Below are 27,103 nucleotides of genomic sequence, written 5' to 3' on the forward strand. Positions count from 1 at the left end.
TAACCACTACACCACGCTGGCTCTCACTGATCTCCGCACTATAAAGCATAGTGTTGTTGTTGTTGCTGCTGCTGCTGTTGTTACCATATCTACAGAATATCCAGATGAGCAAATAAATGAGCAGCCATCTCTGCATTCACAGCACCAAGTTGACTTTTGCCAGTAGATGAAACTGGTCAATAAATAATTTCCATTCATCAGAAGGTACAGATGTTTATCATTATGTGATCCTCATAAAAAGGGAAAGTCCTACTGACTGGAACCTAAAGCTCTTCTGCTTTTGAACAGGAGTTTCAAAATTGGAAGAATAAATGCACAGTGTTTTGAGGTAAATGCTGACAACTGTTGAAAGGCAATTCTGGGTTTTCTGTTTGATCTACCCTATGAGCTTTTTTAACTATTTAACATCAGTGCTATTTTTCTAGGGAAAAAAGGTGCCAGAACTTACCATGAAAGGTGCCAGAACTTACCATGAATGCCTCCTTTGTTCTCTTATATGTAATGGCAATGGCATCCACCTGAGAGGTGCCAGAACTTAATTCCATTGAGTTCCGGCTGAAAAAAGCCCTGTGTAACATCTTTATGGAGTCATACTGGAATCTCATTCCTATACTCTTTATCGGGGTCATAACACTTGGATTGTGTATGAAAAACTGTCCCAGACCTAAATTGATGGCCAGGATTCATTGTAGGATTCAATAAAGACAACACACTGCTTCTGTCAGAATCCTCTGTTATAACCCTTAATATTCCTTGGCTTCAGAAAATGACCTAGCCAAAGTGAAGCACATTTAAGTCTATTCAATATGTGTTTAAAGTGCTTAACTGTGGCAGGCACATAACCTTCTTTTCAAATTGTAATCTGTTTCGAAAAATATTACAAACAAATACATATTATTACTATTTTGCTTTCCCCGAATGTTCACTTAATTATGATTAATTAGTGATCATTCAATCACATAATAGCTTAATCACATATTGCATCATTTAATAGCTGATATGGCTGGGTAAGTAAATGTTTGGTTTAATGTTTATCTAAGCATTCCATGGTTAATATGACATCATTTAGTTTCTGCTATAGAGATATATAGAGAGATGATATAGATATAGATATAATCTCTCCAAAGCTTTACTTTGGAGATGATTTACATCTTCCAATTTAAAAATAATATTACAAAAAGCATTATAGTGATGGGCAATGTATGTCTGAACATATTTAGATTTGTAAATACTTTAAAGAAAATTGAAGCCCTCGAGTGAAAGACATCAACATTTTCCCCAGAAAAGTTGAGAGAAAGTAATGGGATGCAACACATCTTATGGGTGTTTTCCCCAAATTAAGAAGTTTGGGACAGAAATAATAAAAGAAGTAGAAATAATAACATGATCGATCTTACCAAAGGACCTTTTAATTGCTCTGTTTGGTAACACTGAGGGTTAGCTCTGGCAGACAACAGAGAATTAGTCCAGCATTTATTTATTCATAAAAATGTTCATTAAAAAAAAACCTGAGTGGTTTACAACAATTATACATAAAAACATACAATAAAAATGACAAAAATATTAAAATCAGAAATCAGATCCCTATTATGAAGAGATGTACTCTTAACTGCCTGCAAAATACAGAGGAAATAGAAAAGATTTCAGGAGATGTTTAAAAGTTGAAACAGTAGACACCTTTGGAATCTCTATAGGCAGAATATGCCACAATACTGAGCTGAAGACACTAAAGGCTTGGTTTCTTGCTTTTGGCAAATGAGCCTAATAGGATCATAGAATTATAAAGTTGGAAGAGACCCCATGTGGTCCAATGCCCTGCAATGCCAGCTCTAACTTGCCATCTTGGGGAACAACCGGCAATGCTCCTACAGATGAGGACCGGCACCTTATTTTCTGAAAAAAGAGAGCACTGTACAGTGGTGCCTCACAAGACGAAATTAATTCGTTCTGCGAGTTTTTTTGTTGTGCGAGTTTTTTCGTTTTGTGAAGCACCACTGCATTTAAACACTGACAACGGCGGGGAGGGGCGGGGAGAAGCAGGACAGCTGCCGCAGCCGGTACCTCAGACTCACCCACGCGTTGTGGCCACCGTGAGACGCGGCTGCTGGAGGGCGGCGAGGCTCAGGAGCGCGACTCCAGGGAGAGAGAGGCGCTGGCGGCAACGGCTCTCTGAGGGGAGCATGCGAGGGGGGTGGGCAGTGGCGCGAGGTACTAACCGTCAGCCGGAAGGTGGGAGGGAGCCGGAGGAGCGGGGAAGTGAGCGTGCATGCGTGCAGTGACCGTCGCCATGACACGAGAGGCAGGGCCGTTTTGTCTAGCGAAGCAAGCCCTTAGGAAAATCCGTCTTGCAAAGCACCTCAGAAAACGTAAAACCCTTTCATCTAGCGAGTTTTTTGTCTTCCGAGGCATTCGTCTTGCGGGGTACCACTGTATATATTTATAAATAAACCATGCATCCTAAAGACACTGCAGTCTCCACTGTTCCTCATTCCAAAGAGACTGAGCCCTGGGTATATAGCGCCTGGAACCCCTGGAATCTCTCACCACTCAGAAGTTGAGGGGGCATGCAACAATATAAAGCCGAGCAGCCAGAATTAAAGGGGGAAAAAATTCCCCCAGAGAGGCTCCAGTTTGTGCTAGGGGAGCAATGGCCTTCAGGAAGAGAGAGAGAGAAACTTTTTATCTTTTCTATCCTACGGGGTTTGTATGCTTGGGAATTCAGTGGGCAGGACGAGTCCCTGAATATTTATCTTCACTATTTGTTTTGCTATACATTTTCTGACACATAATAATATTTCGCCGAACTAGATACGGCACTATTAATATTTAGTCTTGACAGGCTTGCTTTTAAAAAATAAATACATAAATACATAAATAGCTGACATGAAAGGAGAGGGAGACGGGGCAGTGAGGGGAGGAGGAGGAGGAGAGAAATTCAATTCAATTCACCTTTAAAGGCAAACATACTTAATCCACACTTTCCAGAACAATACAGAAACTGAAATCCTTCTGTCTGTCTGTCTGTCTGTCTGTCTGTCTGTCTGTCTGTCTATCTATCTATCTATCTGAAAATAACAATCAGAATGCTCTGCAAAAATGTGTGTATTAGGGGAAATGGCATAAAAATGTGTATACTGTATTGGGGGGGAGAGAATTTGTACAAAAATGCTGGTGAATTTTCCTGAGGACATTTAAAAAATACCTAAATAAATCACATGTTGATATGAAGCTGTGGAGAACTGAAGACTAGGAAAAAATGAGAACTGGGGAGACACTGAAACAGACAGATTTATCCCTTTTTAGGGCAAACAGGTCTGTGTTGTGAGAGGAGGGGGCTCTTGTCCCTGCTGCCATTCCTACAGAATCAAAGAATTGTAGAGTTGGGAGGGACCACACACAAGCAACCCCCCTCTGCTTTTCACAATGGGAAGAAAGCTCAATACTAGTGCCAAAAGGAAAGACAACAGAATGATGTTCATGTATGTCCGTGAGGCATACCCACTCTCAAGTCTTGGCAGAGGGCAGGGGTGGTCTGCAGCTTGTTCCCAAGATGCTTGTCCTCACAGAGAGGCTTGGTACTTTTCTGAACAACTTCTGAAAATTGCTCCTGTACAGATCCTGCTTGACTCTTAGAGGCTTCTGCCATGGTCTTGGAGCCAGGGAAGAAACAGTATTCACCTACCTGGCTTAATAAAACTGGGCTACTGTTGCCACCAGGTTGGAATAAAAGGAAGCCCTTGTGTTTAGGCTCATCTGGGGAGAAAGGAAGCCCTTCCTTTGGCACAGATCTTGGGGTTTGGGGCATGCTGGTGACGTAGTCACTAAATGAGTCCTGGGACATGACTGGAGCATTAGCTGGGTGCCCAGGATCTGCTTCCTTCTTCTGAACCAGCTGTGAGCTTGAGATATCATCCCTGGTTGGTGTCAATAGTGAGGCAGCTGTGGCCATCCCAGAACAGAGAAGTCTTCCATCCTTTGAGGTCAACAGAGGTGAGGGGAGCAAGAAGTCCCTCTCTTTACTTAGTGATAGATCTTCTGTGGCAATGTAGTCTAAGGACTCATTTTGACCGTGGTTCTTCATGCTATTAAGCCGTTGTGACCTCAAACCTTCATTTGCCTCCTTCTCCAACCTGTCACTTGCCACTCGGCTTTCTTGCCTTTGAAGAAGTTGTTGCTTCTCCTGCTCTCGGACAAGGACAGGAGACGCTGGCAGCTCTTCCTCTTTCCCCACAGGTGGAAGCTGCTGGAAACTAGAGCAATGAGGCAGTCCCACAAATTGTGGAGCCATGGGCGTCTCCTTCTTTTCCAAAGAGGCAACTTCCAAGTCCTTCTGGTTCTCAGGAGAAGAGGACTCTGCTGGGAAGAGTAAGTATGGGCCATCAAAATCAAACTTCCGAGCCTTGTGGCTACAGAGTGGCTTGTCAGGCTGATCCAAAAATTGTCCGGCATTGGCCACAGGAAGTTCTGTTCCTTTCACATGCTGGAAGGCAGTGGAATGTGGTGTTGTTTTCCCTGAACTGGAGGCTTCAAGATGATCTGGGTGACTAACCAGCCTCTGGCTGCAGCAGAGGAAATAAGTGGAGAATGTTAGTCAGTAAAGAGAGATCTTCCCACCAAAACAGGTTACTCCAAGACAATACCCCATCTCAAGCATTTGCCTGAGTGTGTGTAGGCTAAATGTGGGGAGTGGGCAGGGGCATACATGCAAGTCTCCCCTCAGCATCCTCCCATGCACCAACTCTGTTGAGAGGGAAGTCTGAGGAGGAATTCATCTGAAGATGCTGGGATCAGGAAACCTGTCTTATCAGGCCATAGCTCAGAGCCAGAGCATCTGTTTTGCATACAGAAGGTCCCAAGTTCAGTCCCCAGCTAGTGGCTGACTTGGGTACTATGGCACCCATTGCGAGGCCAAAATTTGGTGTACAAACAACCAGTCCTCGTATTGCCTTCCCAAAAGTGGGTAAGGCAGTGTGTGGCTCTGAAAGGAGGCGTAAGGGCTCTGGCATGGTCCTAGAGCCCTCCTACCTCCTTCCCAAAGCTGGAAAAGCACCAACTAGGCTTTCAGAAGGAGCTGGGAGGACTCTAAGACCCTGTCAGAGCCCAACACCTCCTTCCCACAGCCCAGCACCTTGCTTACTAGGCTTTGAGATTTTGCCCCCTTGGCTCAGCAGCCACCCCTGCCCCCAACATCTCCAGGTGGGGCTGAGACTGTCCCCTGCCTGAAATGGAGTGGGTGGGGGCTGCTTGAGAATTAGTGTAGACAATACTGAACTAGATGGACCAATGGTCCGAGGCTTCTTTTTATGTGCCCACCTTCCGAGCCATTGTTGGCTTGCTAGTGAACAGGAAGCAGCTAATTAGAGTGACAGAAACCAGTACAATTCTTTGCCTATCTGCTCAGAGGAAACCCTGCTGAGTTAAACAGTGCTTAAAAAAAGGTAAAGGTACCCCTGCCCGTACGGGCCAGTCTTGACAGACTCTAGGGTTGTGCGCCCATCTCACTCGAAGAGGCCAAGGGCCAGCGCTGTCCGAAGACACTTCCGGGTCACGTGGCCAGCATGACATCGCTGCTCTGGCGAGCCAGAGCCGCACATGGAAACGCCGTTTACCTTCCCGCTAGTAAGCGGTCCCTATTTATCTACTTGCACCCAGGGGTGCTTTCGAACTGCTAGGTTGGCAGGCGCTGGGACCGAACAGCGGGAGCGCACCCCGCCGCGGGGATTCGAACCGCCGATCTTTCGATCGGCAAGCCCTAGGCACTGAGGCTTTAACCCACAGCGCCACCCGCGTCCCTAAACAGTGCTTACTCCCAGATAAATGTGTATAGGATTGCTGCCTTAGTGTATACATGGCCTGGAAACATACCAGCTAGTTTTCTGAGAATGCCTTGGACAAGCAGTGTATCCTTCCTTTAGATGTACTCACCTTTCCAATGTACAGCTGTTCACTTTCTCCCTAGAGCTCTGGCTACTGCTGTCCTCTGAGCCATTTAGCAACTCTAGTCTCTGAAAGGACACAAGGGCAGTGTGAGGATACAAGTTAAACACAGGGTGTTTGCGGGTGAGGCCATGTCCCAAGTGCTTTAGTAATACAGGGCATCTGCATATTCCTGCTTTCTCATGGGCACCTGTGTGCTGGCTTAGTGCCCATACGCAGCTGGTCTCATCTTCATTCAGATCCTACCTTGTGTATCAGTTAGGTGGATCAATGGTTTGACTCTAATAGAAGGGAATTTCCTATGTTTTGCATTTCCAGACTGTTCCAGTGCAGATCTTGGCTCAAAAAAAGTATCAAAATATATTTGCTTTTTCAAAATATCATGTACACCATACATTGAAAGCACTTTTATATATCACTTTAACAGTCATGGTTTTCCCCAAAGACTCCTGGGAACTGTAGTTAGTTCAAGGTGCTGGGAATTATAACTCTGAGAGATTTCTCCTAAGAATTCTAAGCACCCTTACCAAACTAGAGTTCCCAAGATTATTTGACGTAAGCCATGACTGTTTAAAGTAGTGGAAGAGTGTTTTAAATGCATGGTTTTGAAAATATGGATTTAAATGCAGTTGTTCATGTGGGTATTTTTTTTTAAATGTGGAAATGGAATGAAGCAGACTTGGGGTGAATCAGTCAGAAGTGACAGGGACCTGAAATTGGTCACCCACATGGGAGAGCCTTAATGTCCTTGGACCTTGACCAAGGCCAAACACACAGTGCTGAAGTATCTCATGGAAGATGGTTTGATACAAGAAAGTATCAGAAGGAATGCCTTCAAACAAAGAAGCCCAGTACACTTTTGCAAGGCAGAAGCAGAGATGCTAATTCCATTCCAAAGGAAATCTCTCTCACCGGGAAAAGGTTTGGGAGAAGAAGCGCCTTGGGAGGGTGTGGGATGGCTTCCTTCCAATTCTTGCTCTTCCTGTAATGAAGACATTAAAGCAACGTCAGTCAAACCAAGGTGGAATCTTGTTCAGCAGCAAACATTTGCTCTCTGTGGTTGGCAAACATCAGTCCATCTATACTTCAACAAATGCCGCATGAAACAGCTTCTGAATGGAAGCTGCTCAATGTGGCATCCATAGGGTTGTGCACTGCTTGAACCAGCACCACCACATTAGAAGGATCTCCACACTGCTGCCGTTGCCACCCAAAGTGTTTTCAAGTGTTTTCCACATGTTGTTTCAACCATGGTGATGCATGGACTTTATTCCAGATGTTGAGAGGATGTCTAAAATAATAGATGACATCTGGTTGCTGCCAGCTAAGCAACCAGGCAAATCTGGCAGTGCTGAGAGCATGTGGTCGGCAGATTCTTAGTCATTTAAAGCCTCCATTTCACCTGGAAGCAGCAGAATGAGAGATGAGACAGCCAGGACCTCTCAATTAGCTTGGGTTAGAGACCAAGTCAATTTAGGCTCCCTCCTCCCCACAACAGTTTCCATTCAAGCTACTCATTATGCACATTAGATGTGGACTGAAATTTGGCTGAACATTCTTCAACAGGAGACTGAAATTGTCCACAATACTATGTTCAGGGGGGGGGGGGCGTAAGAAAATTCTCAGAAAACCCAAATTTTCTTTAGGTCAGCCGACTTCCCCACTCCCAATTTTGCATCCTGGGAATAGGAGAGAGAATTTTGGGCACAATTTGCAGATCCACTTTTAATTTTGTTTCATGCTATTTTAATATTGTCGAAAGAAACAGTGGGCATGGCCTCTGCACCTTCCAGTTCTTGTCTTTCAGCTCACTGCTTCCTTCAAACAGTGGCATTAACAGAAGACAAATTTCTGAGAAAGGTTCTGAAAGTTTCTTTTGCAACCTTCTCCAAAACTGCTGGAGAATTCCACCCTAGCCAGAGACTGTTCAGCAGCAACAACACCCCAACACACACACACACACACACACATTTTGCCATGGACAAAGAGCATAGGGATTTTTGGAATACCCTCACCCCCTTTGGAGGGACGCAGGTGGCGCTGTGGGTTAAACCACAGAGCCTAGGACCTGCCGATCAGAAGGTCAGCAGTTCAAATCCCCCTGAAGGGGTGAGCTCCCGTTGCTTGGTCCCTGCTCCTGCCAACCTAGCAGTTCAAAAGCACGTCAAAGTGCAAGTAGATAAATAGGTACCGCTCTGGCAGGAAGGTAAACAGCATTTCCGTGAGCTGCTCTGGTTCGCCACAAGCAGCTTAGTCATGCTGGCCATGCCAGCTCCCTTGGCCAATAAAGCAAGATGAGCACCGCAATCCCACAGTCGGTCATGACCAGACCTAATGGTCAGGGGTCCCTTTACCTTTTACACCCCCTTCAACCCTTATAAAAGTGAGTATATCACTTTTAGAACTGACGCCCGAGTTTCCTTGTTTTCCTCTTCCCTCCTCACCCCTTATCCCTTTTGTGTCATGCCTTTGAATTGCTTATGGGCAGGAACCACAATGTTTTTAATCTACACACAGCACAGAACAAATTCTATGCACTTTGTACATGACAAATAATAATAACACTACCATGCCATTATGCCACCAAGCATAGCCTACATGTATATACATATTTCAGATGCAGAAAGGGTGGAGAACACTCCTCTTTGTGGATGTTAACAAACTGTGAGCTGTCCATGTGCAATGCATCACCAATGCAAATGTATGTTCTGGAATATTTATAGAGGTGTGGTTAAAAAGACAATACCCAGTCCCCATAATGAACAGCTGTATGCTATGGACTGTTCACTATATGGCAACAGCCACCACTTGAGAGCTCTGAAACTCCTTGCAGCCAGTCCCCACCCTCCACGCCACTATTGTGTGCCAGTGTATCCAGATGCCCAACCCATCTGCAACACATGCTTACCTGAGAAGATAACTATGGCAAAAGCACATGCCTGCCATCATCACAATGACAGAGACTGCTGCAATCAGTATAATGCTCCAAGGAGGCACAACTGAAACCAAACAGAGGATTGCAACATCATCAGAATGCTGAGAGATCAATTGAAAGGAAAGTTAAAGCAAATTGCACTTCAAAATTGAAAACTGACTTTGAAATCAAAGCAGCATTGCCTTTGCTTCAAGTGTTCTTAAGAAGTCACACCCAGGGAAAACATTAGATGCATGTCAAGCAGACCTCCGGGCTGGACTACTGTAATGTGCCCTCAGCATCAGCGGCAGAGCATATAATAATAATAATAATAATAATAATAATAATAATAATTTTTTATTTATACCCCGCCCTCCCCAGCCAAAGTCGGGCTCAGAGCGGCTTACAAGCAATAATAAAAACAAGATGAATGATTACAACTTTAGAACAAAAGTAAAATACAGCATTAAAATAATGGAACATTAAAATATTAAAATGTAGCCTCATTGTAGGAGGAGAAGGAAAAGAAAAAAGAAAGAGAGGGAGGGAGGGAATCAAATTGGCTCCAAGCCAAAGGCCAGGCGGAACAACTCTGTCTTACAGGCCCTGCGGAAAGAAATCAGATCCTGCAGGGCCCTGGTCTCATGAGGCAGAGCGTTCCACCAGACCGGAGCCAGAGCTGAAAAGGCCCTGGCTCTGGTTGAAGCCAATCTAACTTCCTTAGGGCCTGGGACCACTAGGGTGTTGTTATTTATGGACCTTGAGACTCTCCGTGGGGCATACCAGGAGAGGCGGTCCCGTAGGTACGAGGGTCCTAGGCCCCGAAGGGCTTTAAAGGTCAAAAGCAGCACCTTACATCTGACCCTGTACTCCACCGGGAGCCAGTGCAGCTTGAAAAGCACTGGGTGAATATGCTCCCATGGCAGAGACCCCGTGAGGAGCCTCGCTGCAGCATTCTGTACCCGCTGGAGTTTCTGGGACAGCTTCAAGGGCAGCCCTGCGTAGAGCGAATTACAGTAGTCAAGCCTGGAGATGACCGTCGTATGGATCACTGTGGCCAGGTCAGGGCGGGAAAGGTAAGGGACCAACTGCTTGATGCGGCGAAGGTGGAAAAATGACGCCTTGGCTGTTGCTGTAACTTGCGCCTCCATGGGTGCGCTCCTGAGGGGGGCATGGCATGGAGGGTGCCCTCCCACATGCCACAGTTCAGGGTAGGAGATGTTGGGAGCTCAGCCTACACTTGAGTAGGACCCTGGCAGAGACACATGCTTGACTGGCATGTTCTATCCCTCCTGGTCATTAGTTCGGGAGCTTCAAAAGCTTTATTCTGCCCGAACATTTTAGCGACTGATGCCAACCAACACCGGCACACTTAGGGATCCACAGAGTTTGCGCAGTTTGCGTAACAGACCTCAGCAACTCAGCATTTTGGCTAATCTACCTTATTTACATATAAACACACATGTAGCACTGCAACATGGCTCCCTCTCTCTCTAGCATCAGACAGCAAAGAAAAAAAGAATGAAGAACAATATTCCCACTTCATGGAACACAGTAACACAAACATCCTGTTTCCGTCACTTCCCACTCTGTGGAGTCAAAACATATACCGTCATGTGATAGACAAAAATCCCATGACTGCAATCATGGAGCAGGAATTCTAACAGGAGAGAGGCAGGGAAGCTGATGCTCACTTTTCTCCTGCTCTCTACAGGAGCTGCTGTGGCCGGGTGCACCTCACCATGATTGAGGAGGGCTGCTCTCTGCCGCTGGGTCAGAAGAGCTGCTGCCGCAGGGCGAGAGGTGTGCCACCCACTCGCCTGCCATTTTGTCATGACACCTGGGGCGGACCACACCCACTGCACCCCCCTTCCTACGCCTCTGCTCAGTATGTGCCTGTCCATACCAACTCTTCAGCATATCGCCTTCTGAAGACAGCAATAGAACCTTTCCCCCTAGAGAAGAAAGGTGGACTAGAGCCCTTGTTTGGAAACTCCATTTGTGGCTTACCCCTGTGTGTTGTCCAGTCAATTTCCTTGCTCCATTCACTCCATGGACCATCATATGAGTAACCACGGACTTTTGCCCGCACCTTTGCTGTGTAACTTGTGTCCTGTTCCAACAACTCTGAGGGGAAGGTGAACCATGTGTCTTCACTGTTGCCCAAATGGTCCTGAGAAGAGAAAAGAGGAGAAAAACGAGGGAGGAGATAACACTTTGCTTTTCTCAAACTATGGGGGAGCAATTTATTTACTGCTCACCTCTGAAGGCTTTCCGGTTTTCCAGTATGAGATTTGATATGTCTCTGGAATTCGCAGAGTCGAATTCCTAACTTCCCATTTGAGGCTGTACTCCTGGTTGTCCTGGGTTGACACAGACAGCTTGAAAGGTGGGCCTGCCTTGACTGGAAAACAAAGGATGCATCAAGAACAGAAACCTATCTCTTGTTAACCTGTTAAAGAGTATTTGCGAGGGTAAGGTCAGGGTGAGCCCAAGCAAAGCAGGAGATTACCCCCAGGAGCCCCTGGGACTTCGCTGAGGGACTAGGATGCATTGCCAGCTCCCTTGGAGAAGTGGCAACACCAAAAGCATCCTCAGAGTCTCAGATTGATGTGCTTCTTTCCTTATGGAGTGTCTCTTGAATTGTGCTACCCCAAGGGGCTGCTAATTCATTTTATAGCTTTATAACCCTTGTTCCCTCCATGACAGGACAAGGGTCTTCCATTCAGCTATGGACCAGATCCAGACTTGCTCAGCTCCCACAAGGTTATTGCACCTTTTCCCTTCAGAGTCTTGGCCCTCACTTGGTCTGCCTGTAAGAGGCACTGGCACTGTGTTCAGCCATGTGATTCTGTCTTATCCTCACATTTGCTTCTTCATGACTGCATACAGGTGACATTGCCCAGGTAAGTCACAAAGCAAAGCAAAGTCATAGGAGCCCGCATGTGCCCCATAGAATTAAGCTTTGTGGACTCTAAAAGGGCCTTACTGTGTTTTGCTGCCTCCATCACTTTCTCTTCCTCTTTTGGCTGCACAGTCACAAGATATTGGCTTATCCTCTCGGGGTTGGTGACATTGATCAAACAGCTTTGCAGGACATATCGGGTGGAAGGCAGTTCCATTTGAAGGACTGGAGAGCATTCCTTCTCTCTAGGAATAAGGAAGATACAACAAGAGGAAGTTAAGTTTTTTTTAAAAGGCAAGAATATTTGGATGTATTTTTGCTTCATACAGAAAATCTCACCCTGTTTCTGGGCTGGCTTTGTAGAAGAGTGTGAATGAGACTGAATTGGTGACCTCTTGACGCACCTCCCAGCTGCAATTTAGCTGATCAATGCCATTAAATAGACAGCGGAGGTTCTTGGGCTGAGCTTCTGCATCATCTAATGGGAGAAACCAGAAAGAATAAGCCCTGTCTAGGGTCATGCAGAGCTTGGCAAAAGCTAACACAGGGAAGTAACATTACGAAGGTATTTGGTAAGAAGTGCAACTAGAAATGAAAAAGAGGATCCATTAAATATCAGGCTTCTCAAAGAAGACAAACCAAATTATATAACGCAAAACACTTCATTGATCAAGACAAAAATAGGGGTTGTCCTGCAGAGAAGACACCAGTGCAAATTAACTGTCATTAGTGTTGTGGAAGCCACCAATGAGTAGATCAGAAATGGGGAGCCTGGGTCCTCCAAATATTGCTAGACCAGACGCAGACATCAAGGCCAAAGGTCAGGGAGCATCCAATGAATTAATTCCAAAGGAAACAGAAACTATGTACACAGTGCATCCCTGGAGTCCTCACCACTTGTTGAATTAAGGTGCATGGAACAATAAGATGGGAAGTGGGTTAGTAAATGTGAGGGAAGCCTTGTATGCAATAGGCTAAGTCTATTCAGAATGAGCACAGCTGAAGGTACCATCACCTCCTGGTCCAATACTGGATGTCATGGACAAGGCAGATCAGAGTTTACAGCTTCTGGCATGCTCCAAGAAAGGTTGAGAGTAGACCGAGTCATTATAAGCATCTTCTGGAGACTTAGGATCTTCTGGCTCAGGTATCTCCTGATCTCCAGCAGCAGACTCAGAGTTCTGCTCTTGGTCAGACTCCTTAGCTGTAGACTTTGCAGCCCATGACCTTGAGTCTTGATTGCTGCTGGACTCTGGGGTCATGACAGGTACAGGTTAACTCCAACAGATGTCCCATCATGTTTTCAGGTGAACCACCAGCATCATGGAGTTCTTTCCAAGAGTGATCAAAATGTCTGGGTGTGTCTCAAATCTTCGCTTCATCTCAGTGAAAAACTTCACAAGCTGCTTAATGGCATCACAAACACAAAGCTGATGGTGGGCACCAAGTTGGGAAAGGCTGCCTGACTCCATGGGTGTCTACAGAAGAACAGTGATGAGATATGCATGTGCAAGAGCATCCAGAGTATTTGAGCAACTGAGTGCAACTCATCCAGAGCTAATCTTCCAGCATAAATCTTATCCAACTGGCATGCAGCTCTTCCAGCAGCTTAGAACATACAGCCATGACCATAAGGAAAAACCATCTCTTTGCAGTATTACCTTTCCATGTTTTCGGTGTCTCCCAATAGACTTCGTGGCTCCATTTACTGTAATGGCCAACAAGACCACTGCCTTGTCTTGGTTTGCTTCGAACGCGAGCAACATAGGGGCTCCCAGGCACAAGGTCATTGTGGAGGAAAAGGCATCTGGAGGTGTTTGGCACCAAGATAGAGGTGGAATCCTAGCAAGGGAGAGAGAGAAATTTGCATAAAGGGTGGAAAGAAAGATAAATACATTTCCATAGTTGAGCGGGGGGACACCGTATATCATATACTCTATATACTCCAGCCACCCTTTCTCACAGGGGCCAGCTTTGGGGCCTATAGGAAGCCAAAAGTGGGAGCTGATCACAGCAGCACTCCCAACGCTTGTTCTCTCCAGCAACTGGTATTCAGAGGACTATCACCTCTGATACTGGAGAGAGTACAGAGGCATCATGCCTAGCAGCTACTAATAGCTTTATCCTCTTTGAAATGGTTTAAACCCATTTTAAGGCCATCCAAGGTGGTGGTCATTATATCTTGGGGTGGTGAATTCTATAGTGCTACCTTCTGTACTCCATTTAAAACTCTTAATTTTTGGAAACCAGTCAGCACTTCTACTAATGGTATCAATACACTTCTTGTGTAGAATAATATTTTGTGGTGGTTTTTCCTGATAATAATAATCATCATCATCATCATCATCATCACTGCATGACTAAGTGCAGACAGAAATGTTGACGTGACTCTCAAAATGGTCATAGATACCTCCCAGAGTTCCCAGCGCCTTTTGTAGGTCACTTCAAAGTCCAGGGCTCCATCCAGCCAATGTCTTTTATTTGTTCCACCCCCTGCTTCCCAAGCCAATAGGTAGTCACCATCCTCTGTGACAACAACATCTCGAACCTGGGGTGGAGGAGGTCGTACTGGAAGAGTGAATAAAGAAAAACACAGGTTAATCTTTGCTCAGGTGGAAAGGTACAGATCTGCCTATGGTACCTGCTTGGTACCTGACAGAATGCCTCTTCTTGTATCTACCTACTGCTAACTGTATCTAAGAATGTCTTTCTCTATGCATTCTCTCAATCTGAAGGTCAGAGGGGGCCTTTTTGGTGGTGGCCCTCTGGCTATGGAACACTCCCCATAGGGAAAGCCACTTACCATCTATGTTGTTATTCTTTCAGTGTTAGGCTACAAACCTTTCCTTCTCCCCAAGTCTTTTAAGACCACCTAATTTTATTCCCTGTCTTCTGCTTGGCTCTCAGAGTTTTAAGATTTACTGTGCAATTGTCCTACAAGCATTGTACAGGTATTTTAACTGATCCGTACAATGCTTGGATAAGTTGCTTTATAAAGCATCTAACAAAGTATAACAAATAAATCTTCATTTCTTGCACCTTAGACCTATCCACTCTTAACTGAGAGAGGAGGTAATTGGTTTCAGTGGAATTTCCCACCCAGGAGGTGTGCTTAAGATTGCAGCTTGTGGATCAATTCAAGAAAGCAATAAAGATGGTTTAGTTGACATTCAGTCAAGGCCCAAGGTCTATTGATCCGATGTCTTCACCAACAAAACACTGATTGTGTCAGCTTTAGAAGTCTAACTTAATGATATTTCAAATATTTTTACATCACAAAGAGATGCCAATGTGAAACTGCTAAATTACAATAAATTGAGAGGTTCAATGCTATCTCCTGTGGAATGAACGAAGACATAGACGTTCTAGCACATTATGTGCATTAACTGGTTTCCCAATGTCAGGGTGTCTCAGTTATCAACAACTTTGCAACTCCCGTGCAGCCTTGGAATTCCTACTGCTAATCTCAAACTCTTGAACTTTGGTCCTTGCTCTTGGACTGGACTGATTGTTGCTAATCTTTTTCCTTGTAATAGCACCTAGGCTGGATTCTGCTCTTTCCAAGCCACTGAGTTTGTGCTTAAGTGGACCTGTTATTGGTTTGGGGAGGGAGGCTGGGTACATGCCATACATGAACCTGAATGCCCTCTGCTCAACCAAATGTTTTCCTGAAAGTGACTCCACTTGCTTCAGAGGTCACCAACGTGGTGCCTGCCAGATGTTGTTGGACTCCAAGTCTCATCAGCCTCAGCCAGCATAGCCAATGGCTAGGGATGATGGGAGTTGGAGTCTAACATCTGGATGGCACTAAGTTGGCTACCTGTGGCCTAGATGGGACACTGCTTGTTCTGACCCCTCAAGACCCCACCCTAACCTTTCCACATCACCATGAGTGGCTGCCCTAGATCACCAAGATTTGAGTAAATTAAGCCCACTGCCGCAAACTCCATATGAGATTTGGCACGCTGCAGAACAGGATATTCAGGGGAAGACTGATATCAACTTCTAGGAGCATACATCTCTACTGAACATCTCCAAAACAGTGTGAGGGCATGACTTAGAGGGAAGAAATGGATTCTTAACAACTGAGAGAAAATAATTCCAGGTGAGAAGAATCAGAAGGATGGAAATATTTAAGCTCCCCTTTCTTGCTGGCTGAGGCTGATGGGAGTTGGAGTCCAATAACATCCTTGCCACTAAAGGTTCTCCATCCCTGATTTCAATGTTTGTCACAGACTCAGAATGCCATAACTTCATCAAATGTCTACTTGGGCTCTCAGCACATTTAGATTTAAAATGAGCCCCCCACATCTATTTTTGTTTCCTCCTGATGGTGATGTGGAAAGGTTACGGTGGGGGCTAGAGGAGTTACCATACATTAACCTAGACCAGGCATGTCCAAAGTCCAGCCCGGGGGTTGCGTCACTCCTTGGGTCAACCAATCTGGTCAGCGGGGGGGGGGGGCTAAATAAATAAATACTACAGTACACGTTTAGGATGTTGATGATGCAGTGATGGTGGTGGCAGAGGGGCGGCTGCCGCCTTGACCCAGTGCGGGATTTATGTATAGGCTAAGTAGGCTGAACCCTAGGGTCTCTAAATCTAGGGGGCCTCACCAGCCAGCCCGCTCCCCAGCGGGCAGTCTCCCCGCTCCAAAAATTGCAAACCCAAGACTTCATGCGAGGGCAGGGCAACTCGGGCCTCTAAGTCTAGGGGGCTTCACCAGCCAGATGGGCGGGATATAAATAAATTATTGTTGTTGTTAGACAAATTGCATGAGTCCACCTTTCACATTTCTGGGAGACGTGAGTACATACCATTATCAAAGAGGCTGACATTCACCTGGACTTTCAGTTCCTGATCTGGTTTGAAAATGAAGATATTATTCAACCAGACATTGAAAATTGTCTGGTTTTTGTGGCAGCTCCAAAGTATCTGTGAACCTTCTTCTTTGGAATGACATGTCATCCGTGTGAGGTTATTCCTATAAGCACCAGAAAGCCTCATTTTACTTACTGGTAACAGCAAAGTTGTTAATTCTACAAGCATTCATTCACAACCCAAAGACGAGATTCAGAGAATGAGTCTGATGATACACAATGCTTGTTACAGCTCTATAAAAAAGGTGGGCCATGTAAGCTAATAGGATAGAGGGCGGGGGGATCTTGGGATTAAAGACATCCTGCCCCAATGTTTCAAACATAGAAAAGGCACTTTTCTGCCCAGAACAGTGTTCCTTCATGATAGTCACAGCCATGTCCCATTCTAAGGTAATATAACCTTCTAAGATATACAATCTTATAATTATACAATAATAATAATTACGGATGCATTATAATGATCAATGCAGATCTCCATGTGCTGCCTTTCAGCTAGATCTACAAATGATTTGGAGTGTTCCAATATCTTATTTCAGAGAGACTTAAGTTTTGTTCTGCTTGAAGTTCCATTGTGTGTAACAAAACTTGCGCTCCTTTCTCTTGAAACTAAGGGCTCGTGTGCTTTTCATGTTTCTAAATGCTTGACTTTCGAACATACAGAGCTACTACTCGCCTTCTCCAGAGTGACCTTAGGAGCCAATCCTCAATGCCAGACTCACCTCCTTTCACTCTTATTGGCTCCAATCAGCACAAAGGACAAGAAGACATCTTCTCAGTGACTAAAGCTTCCCTTTCATGCTGATAGAGTGGCTCTAGGACCCTGAAGAAAAGGAGCTTTCAGGGCCCCTGCTGCAGAAACAGTAATGGTTCTTCAAACCCCGGTGACTCCAGATCGCTACACCTCTGCTCCTGTCCTTAATTAACATGGGGCACAATTCTCTGCTTGTGAGATCTGGCCAGAAAAATACTGTTTAGCTGGAAAAGGTTGGTAAGAGAGTACATTGAAGGCTCCTGCCCAAGGAGTTCAAGGTGGCATGCATTGCTCTCATCACCTCCCTGTTTTATCCTCCCAACCATCTTGAGAGGTAGGTTAGGGTGAGCAACAATGACTCGAACCAAGGGCACTCAGCATGGACGTAGCCAGGGGGTGCAGGAGAGCAGCTGCCCCCTCCAAATCAAGTAAATAAAAAATCATATTTAACTAACTGACCAACTGCATCACAGATAACTCAGTTCTGCCCCTACAGCATAAAGCCTGCCCCCTCCCCCAAATAAATCCTGGCTACGCCCATACCACTCAGTGAGCTTTGTGGGTGAGTGGAGATTTGAGCTCTGGTCTCCCAGGTCCCACTCCTTTCCTCTAACCACCACACCACACTGTCTGTCATTTTCATGCCTCTATATCCTGCTGGCCTCCACCTCCTCTTATTCTCAACAACTACTCCTTCCTTTTTTTCCCCTTTGTCAGGCTAAGTTAAGGTTCAGTTCCTCTTTCAAAGGAACACAGAAGAGGAAGATGGAAAATGGAAAGAAACATCACCACTTCATCTTCTGGAGAAGTGGCCCCCACGCCTAACAAAACCGTCCCCTTGTTATTTTTTCCTCTCGCATAAAGGGACCATAGCCCTTTCCCGCACATTACAAAGAATGTGCAGAGGGGAGCATGATTGCATTTGCTGCCTCTCCTCCTGTCCTCAGCATGTTCATTAAAAGACATGCTCATTAAACGGACAATTTGTTTAATGAGGTGCAGGGCAGGAGACTGTGGCAAGAAGGAGGCACTCTTTCTCTAAGAGCAACCTGAGGGATGGGTGAATCTGTCTATTTCTGATCCATGCAATTTTCACATGTATTTACCCATCGGTCTGCCCCATCCCAATTCTGCATTCATCCACACCTTCCTTCCTTCCTTCCTTGAAGAATATGTATTGAATTACACATTTTAAAATGTATTTTGGAAGCCTGAAGTTGGAAGAGTACTCAAGGAGTCAAGTCCAACTGCCAGCTGATGCAGAGAATTTGCTGCTACACAGCATCCAGCCAGCCACTCCTTTAGAACTCCTAAGGAAGGAGAACACACTACCTTCCAAGTCAGCCTGTTCCACTGTGGGCACCACAAGGAAATCCCTTCTCAGTGTTTAGATTCAGCCCCATTTCTTGCAATTTGAACCCATTAGTTTGAATTTATCTAAAATACGCATTTTGAAACCTTTCTTTCTTTCTTTCTTTCTTTCTTTCTTTCTTTCTTTCTCTCTCAAAATATAGAATTTTTGAAAAGAGTTTTTGAGCCGAGAACTGCACAGGAGCACTTGGAAAGTGCAAAAAAACAACAACTGGTTGATAACTAAGTGAATGAATTCATACACCTGGGAGTCTGGGAGGCAGAGATCAGGCCTGTTCATATTGGGATTTGCAAAGATCCAATTCCTCAAGCATCTCCACCCTTAGGCCCAGCAGCCTCCGGCATTATTTTTTCATTATTCTGCAATGGATAAGACAAGGGTGGGTACCTGTTCCCCACCCCAGGTGCTTTTGGACCAACTCCCATCATCCCTGGCCATTGGCCATGCTGACTGAGGCTGATGGGAGTTGGAGTACAGCAATAACGGAGGGCCACAGGTTCCTTATCCTCAGGGATTAGAGGTTAGGCACTCACTGATATATGTCGCTATGAAGAAGCTTCATCTTGACAAAGTTCCTTGCATCCCGGCTTTCATTCCAGGTGCAGGCTGTGTGTGACACATAGTCACTGAAGCAGTCAAGAGTTTCCATAGGTGACTTCTCTGCAAAGGAAAGGAAAAATTCATAAGAATATAAACTGGTGTTGGGGAAGAACCAAAGAAGCAGGGAACAAACGGTTAATGAATAATACATTCTGTAATCTCTTGGTGGTTGTTCATGGATTTAAGGAACATAAATGTTCCTCTTAGCCTCATAGTCTTGAGAATGGAGGGTCTTGTGGCACTTTGAAAGAACAACACATTTATTGTGGCATGAGCTTTCAGGGACTAGAGTCAATTTCATGTAAAGTATGAAGTATAATCCTAAATTCCTAAATGATTGTAGAGATGGAGAGGAGCAGGAGGAAGAACTGGCTAGCAAAATAGTTTCATTGGTGACTAGCAGATCTTTTACTGCTGAGAATACAAACAACTGGACAGTGGTATGCTATTTAACACATGCCATGTGATGAAAATTCAAACCATAGTGTAATGGTTCTAGGGGTTGCTCGTGCGTAAGCCGGTGCTTATCTCCCCGGCTGGGTGCAAACACCTGGCTGGGTTGCCTAAGTGAACCTTTTCTGTCCGGACAGCCACTCACCCGTGGCTGACTCAATCGCTGGCAGAATCCGTCAGTGGGCGTTTCTTAAACTTCTTCCAGCAAAGAAGCTCTTTGACGCCTAGTCTTCTCCTACTCTCTCTGCGCGAAAGCCTTCTGCGCAAGGAGGGCGTGGGCAACGGAGGACCCCTACTCTCCCCGCTGGTCCCAGGCAAGGAGTCATGGGACCGCCTCGCCGCTTCCCGCATCTGCCCCCCTTCTTCACTGGTGCTACGCTGATTCTCTTCCCCAGAAGATGGGCTGCCTCTCCCAATCCCATGACGCTCTCTGGAATCCCTCTGGATTTTGCTCTCTCCCTCCGGCACTGATGGCAGTTCCCTGACAAGAACCTACACATAGCTGCCTCTGAACATATTTTACCATTTTTTGTGGAGAATTGCAATTGCAGAATTTGGAGAAGTATAGATTTTGAAGAATGGCTGTGTTTCCGTTTGCGTGTTGTTTTAGAAAATGTGGGTTTGGTAGGTTCAACTTTAAATGTGGGCTACACTGAATTTCTGCTCCTTTCCTAATTGCAAATTGCAAATGAATCTCTTAGTTCATTGATTTATATTTCTACTATGTAGGAAATGCCATCCATTCCCTTGTATGGGAGAAAGAAAAGGGGCATGCTTTGAATGACATGAGGAGTCCAAGCTAAATCTCCTCATGGTGACCGCCGTGTCTCTAGATATGATTTGGGTTTTGCCTCCTCCCTCCTCTCTCTACCACATAGAAGCTACCTATGTCTGAAGTCAATTGGCGCCACCGAGTCATCTACTTTCTCAATAACCCCACCCCTTCATAGCCTCGTCCACCCTGTTTCCATCTCCTGGTGTAACACAGTGGCTGCCAACATGGTGCTTGACGATGTGTATGTGCCTACAGAAGACGTGCTTTGTTTTGTGGTAACCACAATGGTTTCTCTGGCTTGCAAATGTTCCCAGAAGACCTCTCAAAATTGGTGACCTCTGCTTAAATTTGATGTGTTGGTCAGTGGGATATTATTTAAAATCATGCAAATTCACAAAGATCCATTTTAATTCTACTGGCTTCAACTTTTACCTAGAACTCATGGAAAGGTAATGACTCTCTCTCTCTCTCTCTCTCTCTCTCTCTCTCTCTTTCTCTCTTTCTCTCTTTCTCTCTTTCTCTCTTTCTCTCTTTCTCTCTTTCTCTCTTTCTCTTTCTTTCTATGTGTGTATGTGTGTGCTTTCTCTTTTTCTATCTGTTGGTGGGGGATGGGAAGGGGAAAGAATCAGCCAGAGTTGATGGTGCTCACAGCTTTCGCTCTCAAAATTCCAGATGTTCTCAGAGGCCTCCAAAGGTTTGTGACCTTTGCACTAGGGTGTAACAGAACACTCGGCATCAGAGGTGCATGGAAAAAGAAAATAAATTAAAGGAGAATAGAAAAAAGAGAGAGGGAAGTGTGAGATAATGAATACAAAACTCACGCTGAGCTTCAACAACATAAGACAAGAGACTCAAAGCCAAGGCCACTCTGCAGAATCTCATGTTTCTCTCGTCTCTGTTTATCCTTGAATAATTGTCCCGCTCCTTGGGCTGAGCGCTGTCTGATGCCCAACTTCTTGGTACCTGTTCACGTTGCAGCTCTCCCTGGGTCACCTGCTGAAGGTGGGAGTAAAAGTGTAAATCAAGGGTACTTCTCTCTTCCCACCTAACTCCAAATCTGTTACGTTCAATGAACCCCCACTCACCTACATTGCCTTGTCTGATATCTGCCCCAAACTCTTATTTGTTTTGGGGCAGACTTCGCCAACCTGCTGCTCTCCAGGCGTCGTGGTCAACAACTCCCATCAACCTCAGCCAGCATGGCCAATGACCAGGAGAGAAGGGAGTTGTAGTCTAACAAATATTTAGAGGGCACCAGGTTGAGAAGGGCTGCTGGAATAAGCAAACAGCCCAGTCCAAGTAGAGCACTTGCTATCCGTTTTGCCCTCTCTGAGCAAACAGAGAACCCTCTGCTGTAATTGTATGAATTGTACGCCTGAAAGCGGTAGGAAAGTTACCTATCAGGGAAGCTCATCTGCTCTTCTCAATCAAGAAACCATGATCAGCTTTCAAGGAATGCTAGAATTCCCCAGAAGACACTCTGAAACCCCCTGGTGCCAAACCACCGCCGACTTTTAAAAGCGTCTAGCAAAGTCAGCACAAATAAAGGGCAGGATAACCACGTTCATCAAGGGCTACTAAGCATGATGGCTATATTCTTCCTCTGCCATCAGAGGCATTATGCTTCTGAATATCAGTTGTTGGAAACCGCAGGCCCTGCTTGCAGGCTCCCTACGGCCATCTGGTTGGCTACTGTATGAACAGCTTGCTGGATTAGATGAGCCACTGGCCTGGTCCAGCAATGCTATTCTTACATTCTAATGTAAGACTGATTCAGAGCCGGTTCACCCATGAGGCTGGATGAGGCAGCTGCCTCAGGAGGCATGCCCCAAATGCTGTCCAGCTTTGCCTCTGGTCTCCCCTGCCTCTAGGAGCAGAGGGACTGGTGGCAAAGCTCTGCGGAATATCTCCATTCCTGCCAGGTCAGCAAAAGGGTGGGGGCGTTCTGCCACCCAGCTTTGCCACCGGGGGGGTGTGTGTAGATCAGGAAGCATGTACTGCCTGCCTGGCAGGGAGAACTGCTTATGGAGTTTGCACCCCCATCAGAGAGGCAGCAGGGCATTTTGCCTCAGGTGCTGAAACGCCTTGGGCCCCCACTGCTCTGATTCATCGTTATGACCTCCAGAAAGAACTGCTCCGGTTTCTTTTCAGGTCAGACCGAAACTGGTCTACAGAGCTAAAACAAGGACTCTCACTCTCGCCACATCTCATGGAGAAACTTCTATGTGTGGGGATGAGAGGAAAGAATCCTGTGATCACTCAAGATCACATTAGTCATGATGTGGGTGACCCATGATCACATCTCCTGCTGACATTTTATTTGCCTAGCTGTATCTGCACCGTACAGGGGACGCGGGTGGCGCTGTGGGTTAAAGTCTCAGTGCCTAGGGCTTGCTGATTGAAAGGTCGGCGGTTCGAATCCCTGCGGCGGGGTGCGCTCCTGTTGTTCGGTCCCAGCGCCTGCCAACCTAGCAGTTCAAAAGCACTCCCGGGTGCAAGTAGATAAATAGGGACCGCTTACTAGCAGGAAGGTAAACGGCGTTTCCGTGTGTGGCTCTGGCTCGCCAGAGCAGCGATGTCACGCTGGCCACGTGACCCGGAAGTGTCTTCGGACAGCGCTGGCCCCCAGCCTCTTTGAGTGAGATGGGCGCACAACCCTAGAGTCTGGCAAGACTGGCCCGTACGGGCAGGGGTACCTTTACCTATCTGCACCGTACATTTAAAGCACACTTACACCACTTTAGCAGCTTCCCCCAAAGAATCATGGGAACTGTAGCTGGTTAAGGGTGCTCAGAGTTGTTAGGGGGGGAACCATTTCCCCACATGGAACTACAATTCCCAGTGTTCCCTGGGAAGAGGGAGAGGGATTGATTGTTATACCATTCTCAGGACTCAAGCAATTGGATTGTTTGACTTACTATCTCAGACCTACAGTTTAACTGTGAGTTTATGGAGATTTGTTATCCTTGACTTCAATTTCCTTCTTTTCCAAACTCTGGATGCTTCCAGCCTGTAGCATTTTGCATGGGGGTGGGGATTCAAAGGCATGCAGGAATTTTAGTTTGCATGATTAAACTAGATTAAAGTTCTCTGTCATCCTAGCACAACAAATGAAAACTGGACTTTTTGCTGCTTGGAAGGTGCATTAAGGGTGTGGCATCAACAAATGGCTAATGAGAAGACATGTAAATGACCCGCGAGCTTATCAGGATGAGTGCTTATTGCCCTGAAAACACAGTTACGTTCCAAGGAAAGAGGGACCAGGAAAGAGACACTTCTCTAATATGCTCCATAGGAGTGTAAAATGGGCCTTATTTGGCAAATGATACTTTTATTAGGAAAAGGTTGCAGCAATCTGCATGACATGAATGGATTCACAACATTACACACCACCACCTGCTTACCTTCTGGTCCATCTGCCTCATCTCCCTGCTGTTTTATGTCTCTTCTCCATCCCTTTCTTTTTAGGGCAGGGTACCAATTCCCTGGCCGTTGACTATAGCTGTGTCCACAGGAATGCGTGTGTGTGTCATTTCCCCCCCATTGTACACATATGAGTGCTTTCAATTTCATGGCTCCAAAACCACTCTCAATGTTTCACATTCACATTAGCAGGCAGTGCTTGAGGGGGTGCATTTGTACTATGTGTTGTTGCCCCCTCCTTCAGTTAGTACTTCCCCACCCCTTCGTGAGTTCCAGAAACTTGAGGTTCATTGTGCGCATGTACGCAGGTATTTTTCACCTGTGCACATGCTTTTTTTAAAAAAAAAAAATCTATGGAATTGTGCAAGAGCAAGCTTCAACCAGAGGCAATGTTTCAAATATGTTTCATGGCAGACAAAATAGCCAAGGGTGTATTTTTTTTGGGGGGGGGGGTGTTAAGAATAATTTTTGAAAGATACCCTTTTCCACCTGCCAGATTAAAAAAAGGTAAAGGACCCCTGACAGTTAAGTCCAGTCGCAAACGACTCTGGGGTTGCGGCGCTCATCTTGCTTTACAGGCCGAGGAAGCCAGCATTTGTCCGCTTCTGCAGACAGTTTTTCTGGGTCCTGTGGCCAACATGACTAAGCTGCTTCTGACGAACCAGAGCAGTGCACGGAAACGCTGTTTACCTTCCCACCAGAGTGGTACCTATTTATCTACTTGCACTTTGACATGCTTTCGAACGGGCTAAGTTGGCAGGAGCTGAGACCGAGCAACAGGAGCTCACTCCATCGCGGGGATTAGAACCGCTGACCTTCCAGTCGGCAAGCCCTAGGCTCAGTGGTTTAGACCACAGCGCCACCCGCGTCCCTATCTGCCAGATGAAAAAGGTAAAGCTAAAGGGACCCCTGACCATTAGGTCCAGTCGTGACCAACTCTGGGGTTGCAGCGCTCATCTCACTTTATTGGCTGAGGGAGCCAGCATACAGCTTCCAGGTCATATGGCCAGCATGACTAAGCCGCTTCTGGTGAACCAGAGCAGTGCATGGAAACACCATTTACCTTCCCGCCGGAGCGGTACCTATTTATCTATTTGCACTTTGACATGCTTTCAAACTGCTAGGTTGACAGGAGCAGGGACCGAGCAACAGGAGCTCACCCCATCGCTGGGATTCGAACCCCCACCTTTCTGATTAGCAAGCCCTAGGCTCTGTGGTTTAACCCACAGTGCCACCCGTGTCCCTATCTGCCAGATTAGGGCACAACAAAAGGTGGGGAAAGTGTGCATTGTGCCTGACCCCACCAGCAGCCCACTGAGGAGCACTTCTCAAGGGCAAAGAACTGCCAGGCAGGTGCCTCTGATCATCAGCTCAAGGGAAAGTCTTCAGGGTGGAACAAATGGGACCAAGTATGCTGGTTGCTCCTATGAAAGGCTACGGCTTCCATTTCAGAGAGAGAAAGACTGTGCTTTATCTCAGGAAAGAGTGTTTTTCTCCTGCTTTTCCTCCCCTGTCTCCTGTACCTGAAAGAGCAAAGCAGGGAGCTTCCATTTTCCTGAGTATAATGATCTGCTATCCTAGCCTGCCCCAATTGGCACTGATGAGAGTTGTAGTCCAAAACATCTGGAAGGAACCAGGTTGGGGGAGGCTGTCCTATGACAATGTTCAGTTCATCAAACACATGGGAAAAGCCCTTTCTTTCCCACCCCAAAATCCAATGATTTTGTCATTTAATTCTCCAGGTCTCTAGAAAGATAGTTTCCTTACCTGAAGCAAGAGATGTAATGGATTCCTCTGGAGTCAAGGGAGGCTTAAGCCTCTTGGTCTTCTTCAGAGATAAAGGAGATCTCCCATTCTTTGGTCTTCAAATAGCCTGGGTGAATCGAGACTGTTCTTGAGAATTTCGTCTCGGTTTCCTTTTCTCATACACTGCCTCCTTTCAAAATCGATTCTGGGATGGAAGAGGAAGTTGTTCTGTTTCCATTGTTATACAGATTGCACAACTTTCCTGCTTCTTCTGACAAAGTGTGACATGTTTTGGGGGCTGGCGAATGAGCACTTCTTGCCACTCTTCTCTTCCTATCACATTCCGTTTGGAGACAACATGGAAATAAGACTGTGCGTGCATAGTAACTACAAGTGGGCAACCTGGGACCGCTCAGATGATGTCATTTAGCTTCAGTTCCATATACTCCGTCCCACTGAGCAGACAGGTCTGGGGCTCATACAAACCACTCTGCCAACAGCCACCCAGATTCAAGGTAGGGGTGAAGCTGGAACAAACCACAGGCAGTAGCGGTTGGCAGGTCAGGATGATGGTGGTGCTAACCCAACATGGCATCACCAGCATTACTAGGAGGAGCAAGAAGGTGGCAGCAAGGCCAGTGCGGTGCAAACATACTGGCAGGAGCCCTGGACTGGTTCTGCCAATGCATTTGCACTGTGCTGACCTTGCTGCTGCTTTGCCCTTTCCTCTCTTGGTGAGCCTCAGCAATGTCAATGATGGGAGGTCAGGGAAGCAGCTGCATCCTGCCAACGGTTAGTGACCATAGGATAGGATACCACACTGTAGCAGCACAAATGTTTTTGAATAGCACATCCATTAATGGTGTGGCCCTTAAGGGCTGTAATTTCATGGCATTTTAAAGCTTAAATGAACTTGAAAAGCTCTTAACACAATGTGCTAAAACCTAGAGGTTTTTCTTGTTGACTGAATGATCAGTGGGGGTCTTTAGACGGTGCTGTGTTATGCTTCCCTTAGTACAATATGGGGCAAGCTCGCTTTACTGTGTTTTGTGGCTCTCCTGTTCATTCTGCTGAATTGGGCTTTGGCTGTCTACCCCACTGGGGCATACCCAACCCCTGCCCTGACCGGGGCCAAGCAGGGCTGCACTGCTCCACTTGCCCGCTTGTGCAGGGAGAAGCCCAACTGGCCATTGCAGCCCTTGGTGGACAAATTAACCTGATGCCTGTGGAGCGGAGAACTGGGCCGGGCCGGGCTGGGTTCACCCTTTGCCCACCTCACTCACCATCCAGGAAGTGCCCCGAGTGAGGAGGGGGCTGGGGATGTGGTGGCTAAGCTGGGCTGGGCTC

The 27,103-nt window shown here is 46.2% G+C and overlaps 1 protein-coding gene across 2 annotated transcripts; it reads right to left on the reverse strand.

The window, feature by feature from the left end:
- Positions 1-1,390: 1,390 nt before the first annotated feature.
- On the reverse strand, positions 1,391-26,007 carry CSF2RB (colony stimulating factor 2 receptor subunit beta). Of its 2 annotated transcripts, XM_083401249.1 has the most exons (15): positions 25,778-26,007; positions 21,409-21,583; positions 19,293-19,419; positions 16,574-16,740; positions 14,167-14,324; positions 13,418-13,598; positions 12,096-12,234; positions 11,841-12,001; positions 11,113-11,255; positions 10,862-11,024; positions 8,846-8,936; positions 6,850-6,919; positions 5,926-6,005; positions 2,426-4,559; positions 1,391-1,909 (listed from the first exon to the last, which is right to left on the reverse strand). In XM_083401249.1, the coding sequence occupies exons 2-14, from the start codon at positions 21,467-21,469 to the stop codon at positions 3,476-3,478; spliced, it is 2,625 nt and encodes an 874-aa protein (XP_083257375.1). In that variant the 5' UTR covers positions 21,470-21,583; positions 25,778-26,007; the 3' UTR covers positions 1,391-1,909; positions 2,426-3,475. The 2 variants fall into 2 exon arrangements, with proteins under 2 accessions (XP_083257375.1, XP_083257374.1); XM_083401248.1 differs by lacking the exons at positions 21,409-21,583; positions 25,778-26,007 and having other exon boundaries at positions 19,293-19,745.
- Between the last annotated feature and the right edge of the window lie 1,096 nt (positions 26,008-27,103).

This window comes from Podarcis tiliguerta (genome assembly GCF_965153285.1).
Source record: "Podarcis tiliguerta genome assembly, chromosome: 10".
NCBI lineage: Eukaryota > Metazoa > Chordata > Lepidosauria > Squamata > Lacertidae > Podarcis > Podarcis tiliguerta.

Coding starts and splice junctions, on each gene's coding strand:
- CSF2RB (XM_083401248.1), bottom strand. CDS start 19,510: ATGTATTATTCATTAACCGTTTGTTCCCTGCTTCTTTGGTTCTTCCCC. Junction 12,002..12,095: donor AAAGCCAGCCCAGAAACAGG/GTGAGATTTTCT, acceptor CCTTATTCCTAG/AGAGAAGGAATGCTCTCCAG. Junction 6,920..8,845: donor TGCCATAGTTATCTTCTCAG/GTAAGCATGTGT, acceptor TCTTCATTACAG/GAAGAGCAAGAATTGGAAGG.